This window comes from Neovison vison, chromosome 12 (genome assembly GCF_020171115.1).
Source record: "Neovison vison isolate M4711 chromosome 12, ASM_NN_V1, whole genome shotgun sequence".
NCBI classification, from domain to species: domain Eukaryota; kingdom Metazoa; phylum Chordata; class Mammalia; order Carnivora; family Mustelidae; genus Neogale; species Neogale vison.
This window is the reverse complement of record NC_058102.1, coordinates 8,996,567-9,013,726: the sequence shown is the minus strand read 5'-3', so window position 1 is coordinate 9,013,726 and position 17,160 is coordinate 8,996,567. Positions and strand designations below refer to the sequence as shown.

The 17,160-nt window shown below is 54.4% G+C and overlaps 1 protein-coding gene across 4 annotated transcripts in view; it reads left to right on the top strand.

Annotated features, from left to right (window-relative positions):
* The window catches only part of MGAT3 (beta-1,4-mannosyl-glycoprotein 4-beta-N-acetylglucosaminyltransferase), a 48,028-nt gene extending 37,651 nt beyond the window's left edge, over positions 1 to 10,377 (top strand). For all 4 annotated transcript variants that reach the window (XM_044226991.1, XM_044226990.1, XM_044226989.1 and 1 more), the window contains exon 2: positions 5,589 to 10,377. In XM_044226991.1, coding sequence (XP_044082926.1) covers positions 5,590 to 7,191 — 1,602 coding nt within the window. In that variant the 5' untranslated portion in view covers position 5,589 and the 3' untranslated portion in view covers positions 7,192 to 10,377. The remainder of the gene's footprint in view (positions 1 to 5,588) is intronic.
* Positions 10,378 to 17,160: the final 6,783 nt, after the last annotated feature.

Here is a 17,160-nt window from a genome sequence, read left to right as displayed (position 1 = left end):
CTCAGTGTTTGCATCTGCTGGGAGGGTTGCCGTCTTAGGGTGAGAGCGAGGACCTGCAGACACCACCTGACTCCAAGCCCAGCTCCCCCCGTTCACCATTTCCGTGAAGGCTGCTGAGGGGTGTTTCTGCCCCAGTCAGAGGCTTCTCCGTCCTTCTGGGTCCTGACTCCTTGCTCACACTTCACGTCCAGGTCTTCAGCAAACCCAACAGAACCTGATCACTTTTCGCAGCCCCCCACCCCACACCGTGGTTCAAGCCTCCCCCGGCACGCCCTGGATAGTGCTGGGGCCTCCTCGAAGCGCTCCCTGTTCCGCCCTGCAGGCAACCTCGTACTCGGAACAGAGCAGCCCAAGTGAGTGTGTGCGGACCAAAGTCGGGTCATGTTCCTCCGCTCCCCAGAATCCTCCTGAAAGTCACCTTTCCTGCCATGGCCCCAGCCTCTTCGTGATCTGGGCCCACCCTGCCTGTCTCCCTCCTGAGCACTGGCTGTCCCTTCTGCCCAGAACCTTCCTCCCCTGACCCCCCCGGTCTTCATCACGTCCCTGTCTTCTTAGGGAGGCCTGCGCTGAGCACCCTGTTTGCCACTGACGCCCCAATCTACCTCCTAGCCCTTCCCCAGCTCTTTTTCTGGAGCACGACTCTTTCTCATGTGTGGTATTTCTTGACTCCTTTATTTCTAGTTCATCGCAGGCTCTGGTCCTGCTCACCGCCGTGTATGCTGCGTGGAGGTGGGGGTCCTCATTTGCCTTGTCTCCTGGGCTCCCCGGGTCTAGCACGGTGTCTGGCATACAGCGGGCTCTTTATAAGTAGTGCTGTGTTAAGTGGATGATAAGGGTCAGCTGACACCCTCTGGAGGTATTGTGTGGGTCAGGTGTGACGGTGGCTGTTCCATATACTGGTTTGTCTACACTGGTTGCCGATAGACTTTTTGTGGGTATTGGGTTGAGCATGGCAGATGGAAGGGGCACAGGGCAGGTTTGTCACTGGACGAAAGCCCACTGGGGACCCTACAGAGTCTGACCCTTACTACTTACGTGACACTGGGCAAGTTATGTCACCTTTCTGGCCTTGGTGTCCCCAGCTGTGAGTTGGGGAGGACAGTGGTACCTGCTTCGTGTTGAGGATTCAATGAGGTCTAGTGTGGAATGTGTTCGGGACAGTCATTGGCTTGTAAGCATCAGTGACTGTCAGCTTTGTTGTTAACACCTGATGGGTTCTCGAGGAAGCTTTACAGTGGAAGTAGAAAGTCTGCCAGCTGGGCCTAATTGGGCTCCACGGATTTATTTAGCCACAGCTGGGCCACCTGGAGGGATACATCTCAGCTGTAAGCAGGGAGGGAGGAGCAGACACAGGAACAGAACTGTCCAGACGGCCTTTAAGAAAAAGCCTTGTCATCTTTCTGAGTCTCCATTTTCCCTATCTGTAAAATGGGTGGTTACGTAGCCTCCCGGAGTGGGGGGATGGGAGTTGCATGAGACCTCAGGAACCAGTGCCTCACCTGTTCGGTTTCCTACTTAGATGCTGCTCAGTCCAAAAAAAAAAAAAAAGGTATTTCAAGCACTTACTGAAATATATGAAGATAAGGGATCGGGCCCAGAGGAGTAAGAGTGAAGCTGAAAGTGAAGGTGTCCCAGAAAATCTGGTCTGTGAGGCAATGACTGGCTCCTGGCCGATCACCAGGTGCTTTGGCGTCTTCTAAACAGCCCGAGCAATGAGGGAGGCACGCACACTTCGTGATTCTCTGCAGCAAGCCAGGCTGGGGCCTTACCCAAAGCCCCAGTGAAAGGGAGATCCCAGGCACAGTGAGTCTGTCCTCCGAAGGGCACATCCGGCCAGGTGTAACCAGATCCTGAAAGCCAGCCTGGCCGGGAAGCCAAGGGACAGCTGGGTCAGGGTGACCCCCCAACAGGGCTCTGGGGGCCCTTCCCGCACAGCAGGGCCACTGCTGCGGGGGGAGTGAGTGGGGGGTACAGCCTGGCCCCACCCTCCATGGTCAGGGCCAGTTCAGCCCCACGGATTGGGGTGTGCTCCACAGGTCACAGAATTGGGGTGTGCTCTGTAGAGACAGGTTCCAAGTGGGAAGAAAGGGCCTGCCAGAAGAATCAGGGTTGCTTTTACTAGGTCCTCGGGACCCTCTGGTGGGTCAGTCTGGACGCTTCTGCTGTGCTGACCTCCGTCTGCAGTGTTGCCTGATGCGGTCTCTGCCAAGCAGGAAGTCCCGTCTACCCATCTTTATCGGGCTTCTTGCCCCTTCACTCTCCTCTCTGGCCTGGTCTGCCTGGTCTCACTTTGCCAGAGGAGGGCTGGGATCCATTATAGGGAGAGGAGGCCGGAAGACCTACTTGCAAATGTGGCCGAGGAGAGCCCCTCCCTCCTGCCTTCCCAAAAGCCAGTGGAACCTAGTGGTGCCCTCCACCCCGCCTGCCCTGGGACAGCTGACATTAGACCCCACTCCGGATGGTGCTGTCTGACTGCTGGCAGTCAATTGGAGGGCTAGCATTCACACTGGAGGGTCCCTTCGGACCTGATAGCCCAAGTACCCTGGCCCCCAGGCTTGGCGGCCACTCCACTGTTCCTCACCATCTTTCTCAGGACTTCTCACCAACATGAGGCTGGGAAGGGGATGGAGCACAGGAGTCCACCCAGGTTCCTGCCCCAGTTTTATAACATCAAGTGGGTCCCTGAAGCCCTGTAGGTCCTGGTTTCGTCCTCTGTAAAATTAAAAGATCAGAAAAGCTGGTTCTTAAAATTTGATATAGAGGGTGCCTGGGTGGCTCAGTGGGTTAAGCCGCTGCCTTCGGCTCAGGTCATGATCTCAGGGTCCTGGGATCGAGTCCCACATTGGGCTCTCTGCTCAGCGGGGAGCTTGCTTCCTCCTCTCTCTCTGCCTGCCTCTCTGCCTGATTGTGATCTCCCTCTGTCAAATAAATAAATAAAATCTTTAAAAAAAAAAACAATAAAATTTGATATAGATCAAACATTTCATGATTCTGTGCCTGAGGACCATATAGCTTAAAGAAAATGATGTTGGAATCTTTTTTTTTTTAGATTTTATTTATTTATTTGACAGAGACAGATCACAAGTAGGCAGAGAGGCAGGCAGAGAGGAGGAAGCAGGCTCCCTGCTGAGCAGAGAGCCCGATTCGGGACTCGATCCCAGGACCCTGAGATCATGACCTGAGCCGAAGGCAGCGGCTTAACCCACTGAGCCACCCAGGCGCCCGATGTTGGAATCTTTTAGCCTTGAAAATATGGAAGTTTATTGAGCACCTGCTGCCCACTGGGAACACTGCACCCATTTCACAGGTGTAGACACTGGGGTTTAGAATGGCAAGGAGCCTTGGGGCACCTGGGTGGTTCAGTGGGTTAAGCCTCTGCCTTTGGCTCAGGTCATGATCTCATCTCAGAGTCCTGGGATTGAGCCCCACGTCGGGCTCTCTGCTCAGCAGAGAGCCTGCTCCCCCCCACCCGCCACACCTCCCTCTCTGTCTACTTGTGATTTCTCTCTCTCTGTCAAGTAAAGAATGGTGAGGAGCCTTGCTGAGGGTCACAGAAGTCTGAAGCCAAGTGTGCGTGTTTCCACTCTCCCCTGCTGTCCTGAGTTAGAAAGTGGAGGGGAGAGTATGGTAGCAAGGCACCCGAACGACCCAAAGAGAAATAAAGAGAAGCCACAGAAAGGAACATTTGAAGGGAAAAAATGTTCGATGTGGAAGGATATTGCCTCACTCATGAGGATCTATGGAAGGGAAGATGAAAAAAGGGAAGATGCCAAAGGCCAGGATCTGTCCTAGTCCCTCCCAAGACTCAACAGATCCTCCAACTAAGTCAGTGGTCCTACCTGGGCCAGTGAGTGTAGCCTCGCAGGCCGCCGGCCCACCTGCCTGGGCTCTAGGACCAAACAAACTGGACGATAGCAGTCAGAAGTGGGTCCTTGCTCCCCAGGTTCATTCATGAGATAAACAGCTCATCTGAATGAAGTATAGACTTTAGTTAATAGTAACGTGGCCATTTCGGTTTTCGAGTTCTGACAAATGTACTGTTGTGGTGTAAGATACTCACCGTGGGGGAGACGAGGAGTGTAGAAGAACCCTCTGTACCATCTCTGCCACTTTCCCGATTCACTGGGAATATTCTACAATAGAAAGTTTACTTAAACTGTAAAAAAACAATGTACAAAGCTCTCCATTCCACAGCCATAAGCTAATTGATAAATCGAACTGCGTAAGTGAATAGAAAGAATGGTTATACTCATGAGTCACTCATGAATAGAGAGTGAGTCATTCAAAAGAATCATGGATTATGGTGGGGGATTTAAAAGGAAATGGTGGATTTATTACTACTGATACGAAAATCGCTTTAATCTGTCATTGATTGAGGAAAACAACTTGATTGTACTTAGTGTCCAATATGATAATATTTATGAAAAATAGAAAATCAAGAACAGAAATACTGCATATGAAACCAGCAACACGCCTCAAAGCGATCAAACTGTTTATGCCTGGAGATCAGTCTAGAAAGGATAACCAAGGGGAACTTTTACTTATTCTTTTATTTATTTATTTATTTTTAAAGATTTTATTTATTTATTTGACAGAGATCACAAGTAGGCAGAGAGGTAGGCAGAGGGAGAGAGGAGGAAGCAGGCTTCCAGCTCAGCAGAGAGCCCAATGCGGGGCTGGGATCCAGACTTGAGCTGAAGGCAGAGGCCTTAACACACTGAGCCACCCAGGCAACCCTACTTATTCTTTTAAATATATCCGAATTAAATGTGTTTCCTTGAGGCCTATGAACTTTTTCAGTGAAAAGGAATTTAAAAAGATTTGTTAAGAACTGAGCCTGGGTGGCTCAGTCAGTTGGGCATCTACCTTTGGCTCCGGTCAGGAACCCCGGGTCCTGGGGTTGAGCCCTGCATTGGGCTCCCTGCACAGCGGGGAGTCTGCTTCTCCCTCTGCCCCTCCCCTGCTCATGATCTCTCGCTCACTCTCAAATAAAAAAAATCTTAAAAAAAAAAAAAAAAAGATTAGTCAACATTTGCACAAAAGAAAGAAAGAAAAGAGAAAAAGAAGACAGGAAAGCACCCTGGGCAGGGCAGGGAGGGGAACCACACAGGGCGCCTGCAGCCCACTCTGCTCCTCCCTTGGGGCGGGTTCTGGGCTGCAGAGTTGGGCTTTTCCCAGGCTGCATTGTTCCTAGCAAAAGTCTAGCCAGGAAGCTGGTCTGGTCAGGGTAAGCAGGCCAGGTGGGGAGGATCAGGCTGCAGACCGCGAGGGTGGGGTGGGGGAGGTGGGGGTGGTGGTGACCTGGTACTGAGGGGAAGGGCTGTGGAACAGGTGGTCCTGAGCCAGGAGGGGAATTTCCTTGATGCCTCACCACCCCTGGGTACTTGGTACAGCAAGTTGGACTCACAGGCTGGCCTCCTGGGGACCAGGAGGTGACTTCCTGAAGGGACACCAGGCACCGGCCAGGACATTCACAGGCACGGTGGCAGCAAAGGCCTCCTCCGGTTCCCTCCCTTAGAGGGGCCTCGGGCTCTCCTCACCCAGGTCTGCAGACCCCTGACGCGTGTGCTCTATCCCTCTTCCTGCAGGATGAAGATGAGACGCTACAAGCTCTTTCTCATGTTCTGTATGGCCGGCCTGTGCCTCATCTCCTTCCTGCACTTCTTTAAGACCCTGTCGTATGTCACCTTCCCCCGAGAACTGGCCTCCCTCAGCCCGAACCTCGTGTCCAGCTTCTTCTGGAACAATGCCCCCGTCACGCCCCAGGCCAGCCCGGAGCCGGGCAGCCCCGACCTGCTGCGAACGCCGCTCTACTCCCACTCGCCCCTGCTCCAGCCGCTGTCCCCAAGCAAGGCCAGCGAGGAGCTCCACCGGATGGACTTCGTGCTGCCCGAGGACACCACCGAGTACTTCGTCCGCACCAAGGCGGGAGGCGTCTGCTTCAAACCAGGCACCAAGATGCTGGAGAAGCCCTCCTCGGGGCGGCCGGAGGAGAAGGCGGAGGGGGCCGACGGCTCCTCTGCCCGGGGCCCGGCCCGGCACCTGCTGAGCGCCCGCGAGCGCCCGGGGGCCCGCAGCCCGCGACGCAAGTGGGTGGAGTGCGTGTGCCTCCCCGGCTGGCACGGGCCGAGCTGCGGCGTGCCCACCGTGGTGCAGTACTCCAACCTGCCCACCAAGGAGCGCCTGGTGCCCCGCGAGGTGCCGCGGCGGGTCATCAACGCCATCAACATCAACCACGAGTTCGACCTGCTGGACGTGCGCTTCCACGAGCTGGGCGACGTGGTGGACGCCTTCGTGGTGTGCGAGTCCAACTTCACGGCCTACGGGGAGCCGCGGCCGCTCAAGTTCCGCGAGATGCTCACCAACGGCACGTTCGAGTACATCCGGCACAAGGTGCTCTACGTCTTCCTGGACCACTTCCCGCTGGGCGGGCGGCAGGACGGCTGGATCGCCGACGACTACCTGCGCACCTTCCTGACGCAGGACGGCGTGTCGCGCCTGCGCAACCTGCGGCCCGACGACGTCTTCATCATCGACGACGCCGACGAGATCCCCGCGCGCGACGGTGTGCTCTTCCTCAAGCTGTACGACGGCTGGACGGAGCCGTTCGCCTTCCACATGCGCAAGTCGCTGTACGGCTTCTTCTGGAAGCAGCCGGGCACCCTGGAGGTGGTGTCGGGCTGCACGGTGGACATGCTGCAGACGGTGTACGGGCTGGACGGCATCCGCCTGCGCCGCCGCCAGTACTACACCATGCCCAACTTCCGGCAGTACGAGAACCGCACAGGCCACATCCTGGTGCAGTGGTCGCTCGGCAGCCCCCTGCACTTCGCCGGCTGGCACTGCTCCTGGTGCTTCACGCCCGAGGGCATCTACTTCAAGCTCGTGTCGGCCCAGAACGGCGACTTCCCCCGCTGGGGCGACTACGAGGACAAGCGGGACCTCAATTACATCCGGGGTCTGATCCGCACCGGGGGCTGGTTCGACGGCACGCAGCAGGAGTACCCGCCGGCCGACCCCAGCGAGCACATGTACGCCCCGAAGTACCTGCTCAGCAACTACGCCCAGTTCCGCTACCTGCTGGACAACCCCTACCAGGAGCCCAGGAGCACGGCGGAAGGTGGGCGGCGGCCCAGGGCTCCCGAGGGAAGGCCCCCCGCCAGGGGCAAATCGGATGTGGTTGAAGGCTAAGACTGCGTGATCTCAGAGGGCCAGGGGCAGGGTGGGGGCTGGCAGCTGCCCCTCCTGATGTTTTTCTGCCTCTCTCTGCCGTCTGGCTGGTCCTTGAGAAGACCGGGAGTGGATGGGTGAAGGAGTCTTCCCTACTCAGGCCCTCGTGAATTGGGGTTGGGCCTGTGAGCTCACAAAACGTCCTTCCCCATCAGGAGAGGGGAGTCCAGCCCTTCGCAGTCCCAAGAGCCCTGTGGCCGGGAGGTGCTGGTGGAGCGTGCATGGTGGTTGCTGGGTAGTGAGGGAAGTTGGGCAGGGTGGGGAAGGGAACCTGTAGGAGCTCCCCAGGGCCAGCAGATGGGAGCTGCAGCCCCTGCCAGGAAGAAACCTACCATTTGGCCTCCTGGGGCTTTGGACCTGCAGCGGAGAAGTGGACGTGCCAGGAGGTCCTGGGGCTCTGTAAATAGATGCTTTTGGCTCCAGGAGGAAAAGGGGACACCAGGGCAGGAGGGGAGGAAAAACAGCAGCCAGCTGGGAAGAACTGCAGTGTTCGAAGAGCTGAGCCAGAAGGAGCCGAGAAATCTGCCCCATAGTCCGCCCCTCCCCCTGCCCGGTGCTGGACAGCACCTGTGGGGTAGGCGGGGGTCTGCAGAAGTCCAAGGAGTCTTTCTTTTGGTTCCAAATCTGGCCTTGACATTCCTTCTTTCTTTTTATGTTGCTGTCTTGTGGCAAGGTGAAGAGTCCAGTTCTCAGGGTGGGATGGGAGCCAGAGGCTGGACCATCAGCCAGCTCAGTAGGTTGGGCCTGCGAGGGGGCACGGGGAAGGAGGTGGTTCCCCTTCACCCCTTCCCACTAAAACCCTTGCACCCCACCATCCCCTTGCACCCCTCCTTGGGGTTGGCTAGAGTCAGGAAGGCCCACAGGGCTGCCCTGGCTGGGCCCAGGAGGGACTTGAAGGCCAGCTGTATGTCATCTCATTCCTCTTTGCCTCTTGAGGGCAGGGGATGTATTGGTTAGATTCTAAGCTACTCTAATTAAGAGACCCCAGAATACAGTAATTTAAGCAAGACAAGCTTGTTTCTAGCTTAACTGTCTAGAGAGCGATGGTCCACATCCAGTGGCAGCTCTGCTTTCCTTCATAAGCACCTTCCACTTCTGGATAGAATGGTTGCTTCATGATCACATGTGCATCCCAGCACAGGGGAAGCAGAGAACAGTAAGAGAAGCACATGCCCTTTCCCGTAAAGGGCATGAGCCAGAAATGACTCGGTCACTTCCGATCACATCTCACTGTCCAGGTCTTAGTGACATGGCCACAAGAAGCTGCAAGGGAAGCTGGGAAAAGTAGTCTTCAGCCACATGCCCAGCCTCAACTGAAGAGTTCTCTTAGTAAAGGAAGGAGGAGAGAATGGAGACAGGAGACCAGGAGCGTCTCTGGCACAGAGGGAGGGGGCTGGGGAGAGAGTGTAGGAATGACTAACGCAGTCCTAGGATCCTACTCTCTCATTCAGAGCTCCTAAGAGCCCCCGCTCCTGCCCCCACTTACCGCAGCCCAGGGTTGGGGGTCAGTTAGAGCCTGTGGTTGTAGGAGTGGTGATACTCCCCACGCCCAAGGCACCCGTAGATGTTCACCCAGCGATGCCAGGATGCAGAGCCTGCCTCTGGAACGGTACATGTTTGTGCGTGTGTGTGTGTGTATTTATGGGCATGTGTGCATGCTTGGTGTGTATTTGTATGTGTCTGTATTGGGGTGTCCCTGTAAATATAGGCTTCTGTATGGATGTAGGGGCAGGGCCCAGGCCTCCCCTTCCCCAGGACCTGGAGCCTGTGGCCACACCTCTTTGCAGCTCCTCCAAAGTGACTTGGGCAGAAAGCCCCTGGGGAGCCGAGAAAGCAAGGCTGAAGGGGGTGTGGGGGTCTGTCTATCTGTCTGTCTTTCAGTCCAAGGAATGAGAATCCTCCTGACCTGAGGGCTGAACAGCTGAGAGCTCACTACCTCCCCAGCCCATCTTGGTCCCAGCCAGATCCTCCCATCCCGTCCCACCCAGCCTCCGGCCTGGACTTGCTCTGGATGTCTTATTGGGGTTTCCTGATGGGCCAAGAGAGCGGTGTCTCCTTTGCCACAGCTCTGTCCCAGGAAATGTCTGGTGTGGGTGTGGTCTTCCAGGGAGCAGGCCACTGAGCAACCTTTGGTGGGCAGACAGGAAGCAGGTGGAGGGTGCTCTGTGGCCTCCACTCTCCCTCCGCAAGGGGGTCCGTGGTGTGCCCCGAGGGAACCCCTCCCTTGGAGTCTTAGCAGCCCCCCTCCCAGTCCCTTTTGGAGCTGAACATAGAGGCAAAAGTGGCAAAGGCGGTTAGAATGTCTACCAGGGTCTGCCTTCCCAGCCACCTTTGCTCATCTCCTGGACCGGCAGTCTTGTGGGGGGCTCCTGAATCAGGCCTGAGCCCCAGCCCAGGGTGGGTTTCCTCATCCATGCCCCTGGCACCCTCAGCTGCTATGGGGATGCCCCCTCCCCAGGCTGGCAGGGGTCCCTGGCTTCCAGTTCACCAGCTCCAGGGCAAGGGAAGGAGAAGGTGGGGAGCTCGGACCTGCCAGGCCCCACCTTCACTCTCAGACCCAGAACATGTTCATGGTCACTGCCAAGGGGAGGCCTGGTCATTGGATGGAGAGGGCAGTCATCAGAGGGGTTGTGGGGGGGCAAGACGTGGGGTTGAAGAGTTTCACTTATACTCACAACATACACTGGGAATTTCGGGGGGCAGGGGAGCCCTGGGCCACTCCCCCAGTATGAAAGGAAACCAAACTGTGAATGGGAGTGTGGGCATACTGCTCCCCCTGTCGCTGTCAGCAGGTGTTTCTCCCTGGAAACCACTGGCCCTGTGACTTAGACTCAGGAGGCTCCGCCCACCCACAGGTCATGTCCTCTTGCAGAAGCAGGTTCATAGGGGTGGACTTGGGAGATCTTTGGGGCCAAAGGTGGCAGGCAGGGAGGGGAGACGGGACTTCTCCAAGCAGAAGGCAGGGCCCTGGAAAATGTATAATTTAAGGACGCCAATGATAATAGTATTATTTTTTTTGTAAGGGAAAATCAATATGTACATTCTGAAATCATTTTCTCTGTAAATGGTTGGATTTCATTTCACCCTTAAAGGGATGCTTAAAGGAAAAGATAATATTAATAATAAAAGCAGATACAAAGTCTTAAAGGTGCACATGTGGGGCAAATTTGGGGGTACTCTGGGTCAGGGAGGGGTGCAAGGGACGGTTCTGGTTCTTAAAGACCACCTTGCTGCCAGGACTGGGCCAGCGGGGTGTGGGGACATGCGGAGTCCCTTCACTGAGGGATGCGCCACACATGCGCGTGCACGCTACCCCGGGGAACATCTCCCACTCCACCCACACCTGGTGGAAACGCTGGACAGCAGAAAGTGCTGGAAGGAGGGCTGCAGAAAGAAGTGGGCCCAGGACTGGCGACACCCACCCTCCCACGTGGGCCAGTACCCCTTTAGAGCTCTAGATGAAGCCTCTGCTGTCTCTGCTCAGAGGGGAGCCATCCCCCTAGTTCTGCTCAGGGGGTCCAGGCAAACACTCCCAACTCCGTGCTCTTCCCCTCTATGCCTGTCACAGGTTCCTTTTTTTTCCTCTTAAGATTTTATTTTCTAATTTCTACAGCCGGGAAGGGGCTTGAAACTACAACCCCATGAGCAAGAGTCACATGCTCCACCTACTGAACAAGCTGCACTCCCCTATCAGACGTTTGAAGGTCACACGGCCACTTGCAGGGAGAAGAGGGACCGCACCTGGATCCCCAGCACTGGTCCTGTCACCAGTCCCTTGGGGCAGGCGAGGGTAGCAGTGTCTCTCCTGTAGACTTGTGCTCTGATGGTGCCTGGGACCATGGAAAGTGGGGGCTTCCTGGAGGCTTCCTCTGGACCTGTGGGTAATGGTATTGTCCTGGGGAAGGAACCCTCTGGGTATTTTCTAAGGAAAGCCTCAGAGATGGTGGGAGTGAGCACACTTGTAAACTCTGCCTTGGTCCCTGTGGGGTGGCTGGGCAGCCACCCTGCTGGAGATCGGGAGGAGAGCCAGTGTCAGTGGCCGTAGCAGGGGCTAATGTCCCCTGAGCACCCACATGACTAACTCAGACGCCTGGACTCCAGCCACACTCCCAAAGCCCGGGAAGGTGCCTGCCACAGGTGCTCGGGGTAGGTGGGGTGAGGATTGCGGGATTTGCAGGGATTGCAGGATCTCGGGAGAGTGGAGGAGATGCAGACAACCCACAGAGCCAGAAGAGGGTGATGGTGACTCCTCACCGTTTGAGATCAAGTTCATAACCTCAAATCATGTCCCAGAGTGAATCATCCTCATCATAGACATTTCCTGACATTAAGTGCCTATTTGGTGCCAAACTCTAGGCTAAAAGATACCCCTCCCCATTTTTCCCACTGCACAGCTGCGGAGGGAGGCTTGGACACGTTTAAGGCGGTGAACGCCACGCTGCCCTTGCTGCGTCGGCACCCACAGGGGAGGAGGGGGAGGAGGCTGGAAGGGGTGTGGACATGCAGAAGGGGGAGAGGATGATGGTGATGCCCGTCCTCACGTCCTCACGTTCAAACACCATCCGAGCTCCTAACCAAGCCAGGCACCGTGCCGGCTCGGGGCACATGGGGTCAGTCCCTGCAATTGGGGTGGGGGAGCACAGTCCATAGGGAGCAGCGGCAGGTCAGCGCCCTTCAGGGCAGTCAGGTGAGGGCTGGTGTGCAGTCGTCAGAGCCTAGGAAGCTTGTGCTGTCTGGGAGCGTTGGCACAAGTGTCTCCCTCACCCGGCCATCCAGAAGGCATGGGAGTAGTGGCAGCCTCTGTGGCCTCGGAGGGGATGCATATTCCCTCCAGATTGAACCTCCTGTCCATAAAATTGGTCCATAGGAAGCTCTAGTGCATCTGGAGGAAAAAATAAAATATAGTGAAATGCTTCTGCAGCCTGTAAATCTATGGTGCTGGGGAGACAAGAGCTGCAGTGGCCACTGTGGACAGCAGCGATCACCGAGGCACTCCTGTGGCTTCTTTCCAGGTTGGGGCTTGAGCTTTAGGCAGTTAAACCCCCCAAATTCTGAAGGCCTGTCATCCTGGAGCTCACTGGGAGTCCCCACCCAGGCACCCTGAATCATGCAACGTCCACAAATCTGGTTACAGTTCAAAGCAGTGAAAGGCCTTGCCTGGGCCAACCCCCTGGGCTGCTTCCTTGGCCCTTCCCATGCCCCATACTGTTCTAGTGAATTCCCAGATGCTCAGTTACAGCAAAAAAAGCACTCCTTTATTTTTTAAATTTTATTATTTTTTAAAAAGATTTTATTTATTTGACAGACAGAGATCACAGGTAGGCAGAGAGGCAGGCAGAGAGGAGGAAGCAGGCTCCCTGCTGAGCAAAGAACGGACCCCCGTTCCCAGGACCCCGGGATCATGACCTGAGCTGAAGGCAGAGGCTTTAACCCACTGAGTCGCCCAGGTGCCCCAGAAAGTGCACTCCTTTAAATTGCATAATTGTTTAAGTTTTAAGTCTTAGTTTACTCTCCCAAATATTTATTGCTTCTACACAAACCATCCTGAAATTTAACAGATAAAATAGCCATTTATTTGCTGACAGTTCCACAGTTTGATTCGGGCTCCAATGAAGGGCTGGGTTCTCCTGCCCAGCAGCATGTGGCCATCCACTGCAAGGACCTGCCCACCCGCTGGGGTCTGACCTGGATATCCGGATGACAAAGGAAAGGATACAGCACAAAAAGAACGAGGCTGTCAGCCAGCCAGTGATTGCACAGGAGAGGAGAGGGACAGTAACACAGACAGGCAGGTGAGACTGGAGGAAGGACCTCCCACCACTTCTGAGGTCTCCCGCCAAAAAAACATGGCTTGAACCTAATCTCAAGGAAGAATCACATAAACTCAAGTTGAGGGACAGTTCGCCCCCAATCTGACTTCTCCCGTGCTCTTGATTTCCCGTAACCCTGTCCTTCTGCAGAAAAAGTCCAACCCTACGTCAGTACCACAAATCACCTTTCAAACACCTATCCTAGAGTGCTGACAGCTTCTAGAGACAAATCATCAACAGGGGCACAAGTCATTGCCACCGTGGCCTCGGCATGTGGCCTGGTTGTTCTATCATCCCAGCCCACCATCATGTTGTGTGAGCCCAGCCAAGACCAGGAGTGCTTCCCCGCCAAGTTCAGCCTAAGTCACATGAGCTCAGTTGCTTTGGATGCTGGGGTGGTTTGTTACACAGCCTAATTGTGACCACAAGATGACTGACAGTTTGCTTTCAATTAACGACAGGAAAGCCAACCCAAATGAATAGAGCAGAGAAGAAATTGATTGACTTGCTAACAGGTTAGTTTAGTTACAGTAAAGACTTAAGGTCCAGCTTGAGGTGGAGCTCAGTGTCACCTCTTTATCCGGCTCTCTGCTCAGTTCAGCTCAGCTCCACTTCTGGTCTCCACTTCTGGTTCCTGTTACAAGACAGCCATAATCCTCTTGTGTGCAAGATGGCTGCAGCAGCTCCAGACCTCACAGCATCTCATCTTGTGTACTTAGCACAGAAGAAACAGAGCTCCTCGGGGCACCTGGGTGGCTTAGTGGGTTAAAGCCTCTGCCTTCAGCTCAGGTCATGATCCCAGATGAAGCCCCACATCGGGCTCTTTGCTCAGCAGGGAGTCTGCTTCCCCCTCTCTCTGCCTGCCTCTCTGCCTACTTGTGATCTCTGTCTGTCAAATAAATAAAATCTTTAAAAAATAAAAATCTAAAAAGAAAAAAAAAAGAAAAGAAACTTTTTTTCTTTTCTCCCGAAAAGTCCTGGGCCTGCATCTCAGTGACTTAGATAAAGTCATGCAATCATCTCTGGACCAATTGGTGAGACTGGGGGGGCGGGGATGGGTAGAATACGCTGATTAGCTTAGATCTTCCAGAGGAAGGAGGATACCCCAAATAATGTGGGGTGCCGAGGTCATCATCGATACCTCAAGTGCCCCCATCAGGTCTTTCCCCAGCCCTTGCCCAAGTCCTTCCCTGGCACGCTCATCTGCGAGTTGAAGATCATGGGACAGGCCTCTGTAGTTGGTTGTGAGTGTGCTCAGAACTTGGAGCAGAGCCCAGAGCATCGGGGGAGCCTCAGAAGTGTCAGTCATCATCGTCATGACCAAGGCCTCACCCTTCATTCCCTCACGTGGTGCGTCTGATGCAGGGACAGGCATCCCTTCTCTGCACTCCCTCAGCCTCTCTGGCTTCCTCTTCCCCCTTTCTGATGTTCCTTCCTGGGATCCTTTAGCCCCCTGTACCCCTTTAATAAGGGGGCTCCCCAGTTCTTAATCCTGGGCCCACTGCTCTGCTCTTCATGATTCTCGCCCAGGTGCCATTGGCTCAGTCTCTCCAGGGAATCCTCCCCACTGGGCATCCAGCCCATGGATTCAAAAGCTTGTTGGATTAGTCCTCAAGGTGTCAAGGTCACCTGAAACACCATGCGACCAAATGAGTTCAGCTTCCCCCCTACCCCCACCAAGGCTGTTCTCCCTGTTCTGTAGTCTCCATCCGCTGATGGTGTCTCATCTATCCATGCGCCAGCCAGAAATCTGGGTGTCCCAGATTTGCATTCTCCCTAATAGTAGCTACCATTTATTTAGTGCCTACGGTGTGCCAGAGACCCTGTTAGGTGACCACTCAGGGTCCAAATCCCAGATCCCCACTTGCTAATCACCTGACCCTGGATGTGCTCCTTAGACTTAAACCCTCCTTTCAGCATCTGTAAAGCAGAGACGATGACTCCTACCTCCAAGCATCGAGTGGGTTAAACGGTGCATGTAGATCAAAGCACAGAGCTGGGCATGCAGTGGGCACTCAGTAAATACTGGCTGCCGTGGACATTTGCAGGCGCTCTTCTTGGCATCTCTTCCTACCAGAATTTCTTAATCATGCATTTTGGTGGGACTGACACACACATACACAAATGTGCACACTCACAGATGCATGCACCCAGCTCCTGAGGGAGCCCTGAATGGCTATGCCTGTTGGTACAGCCACTGCCTGGTCAGGGCGATTACTTTAGGGATGGATAAGTGATCCGATCTGGGTTAGTGATACAGAAGTAAAAATGGCTGGAAGCTGCTGGGAAAGGAGTTATTTTCTTCCAAGAATGATGGGAAAAGAGCATCCACTACCGGAAACAAGAGGGAGGAGCCTATAGCTTATAGCATTGGCTACTGGGTAGAGCCTCACCCAAAACCCACAGTTGGGACTTCTCAATTACATGAGTCCATAAATTCCCTTTGTGAGAGACACTTTGAGCTGGGTTTTCTGCTACTTAAACCAAAAGCCTTCTAACTCCTCTAAAGAAAACATTCCTGAGTTAATGCGCACTATTTTCTTGGCCCAGAACCTTCTGCCGCCGTTTTGTACCTAATCCTTACCAAGAGGCCTTGCTGGGAAGGCCCTCACTTCTGCCTCCCCACGCCCAGGTTAGGTGCTGATCCTCTGGGCTCTCATGATGCCTCCAATGTCTGCAGCACTGCCCTTACCACACGGTTTCAGGATCGTCTGTCTTTGTCTCCCACACTTGGAAGCCAACAGTTCCCAGCCCAACTCAAAAGCTATTTATGCAATGAATGCTGCCAGTAAGGAGAGGCACTGGGATTTGAACCCAGGACCGTCTCCTATGCTGTCTAATGGCCCCCACTTCCCAAATACCCTGCTCCCTGAATGTCCCACTCTGCCTGGCCAAACATTGGGCTGCTGTCGCATATAATCTCCCTGCCCACCTAGGGCAGTAGGGATTCTACGACCCAAACTTCGTCCTCTGTAAGGCCTTGCCCACAGGATTAGCTGCCCCCCGCCCCCACCCCCAGCTCAGTTACTGGCCCAGCCTGGCCAAGACTTGCCCCTCCTGTTGAGTCTCACACTGCTGCAGTCCCCATGACATAATGAGAACCTTTGGTGTGTCCTGCTGGGCAGCCTTTCTGAGGACCCAACATGCCTCACACCAGGCCCGTTTGGATGCTCTGCCTTGTAGAGATTCACATGGGACAAGGCCAGGTCCTCGTCCCTGTGACTGCCCATCACATAGTCAAAAATAACTGTCTCCATCCCCTGATTTGCTCTGCCAGTTGGTCCACGGCTGTCCAGGAAGAGGACTTCGAGACGGTTTCACCATTTGGTTCTACCAAGAGCGGCCAGGGTCTAGGGAGCAGGTTGGTGGTGGAAAGAAAACAAAACATTCTTGAGATTTGTAGGAGGCAGAGAATTTCCTGACTCAGCCAGTCCAGCCTATTGTGACGTCCTGAGGCAGAGGCTCCAAAGGGGAGCACTCATTCTATAAAGCTCTCAAAGGGTCCCCTTGAGCACCAGCATTTAAGATAATCTGATGAAGATGCTTAGAAGCGATTTTGGTTTTGCAAATTAAATTCATCTCTCAGGAAGCTCCCAGGCTAATGTGGTTAGGCGCGTGACCCCACTCTAGGACAATTAGTCTTTTCGGTCTGACACCCTCAGTTCCCCGTCTCTCCCCCTCCATTCCTCTTGCCACTACCTACCTTTCAACTCAACCCTGTGCTCACTCACTCACTGCGCACCATGACGGGCCCCAGGGAAGATACAGAAATGAAGACACATTTTCTGCCCTCTTGGAGCTCAAAATCAATTGTGAGTAATTGATTGTGGGTTTCTTGGCCTCAGCACTAGCGACAATGTGGCCAGATAATTCTGTGCTGGGGAGCTGTCCTGCGCATCACAGGGGGTTAGAAGCGTCCTTGACCCTACTCACTAGATGAATCCACTCCCCCAAGTGTGACAACCAAACATGTCCCCAGATATTGTTAAATGTCCCCAGGAGGATAAAAGCATTCCTGTGGTTAAGGACAACTACAGGAGACATATACGACCATTGAGCACCTACTGTGTACATGCCAGGCACTTTACATACATTATTTCATGTAGTCTAAATGTAAATC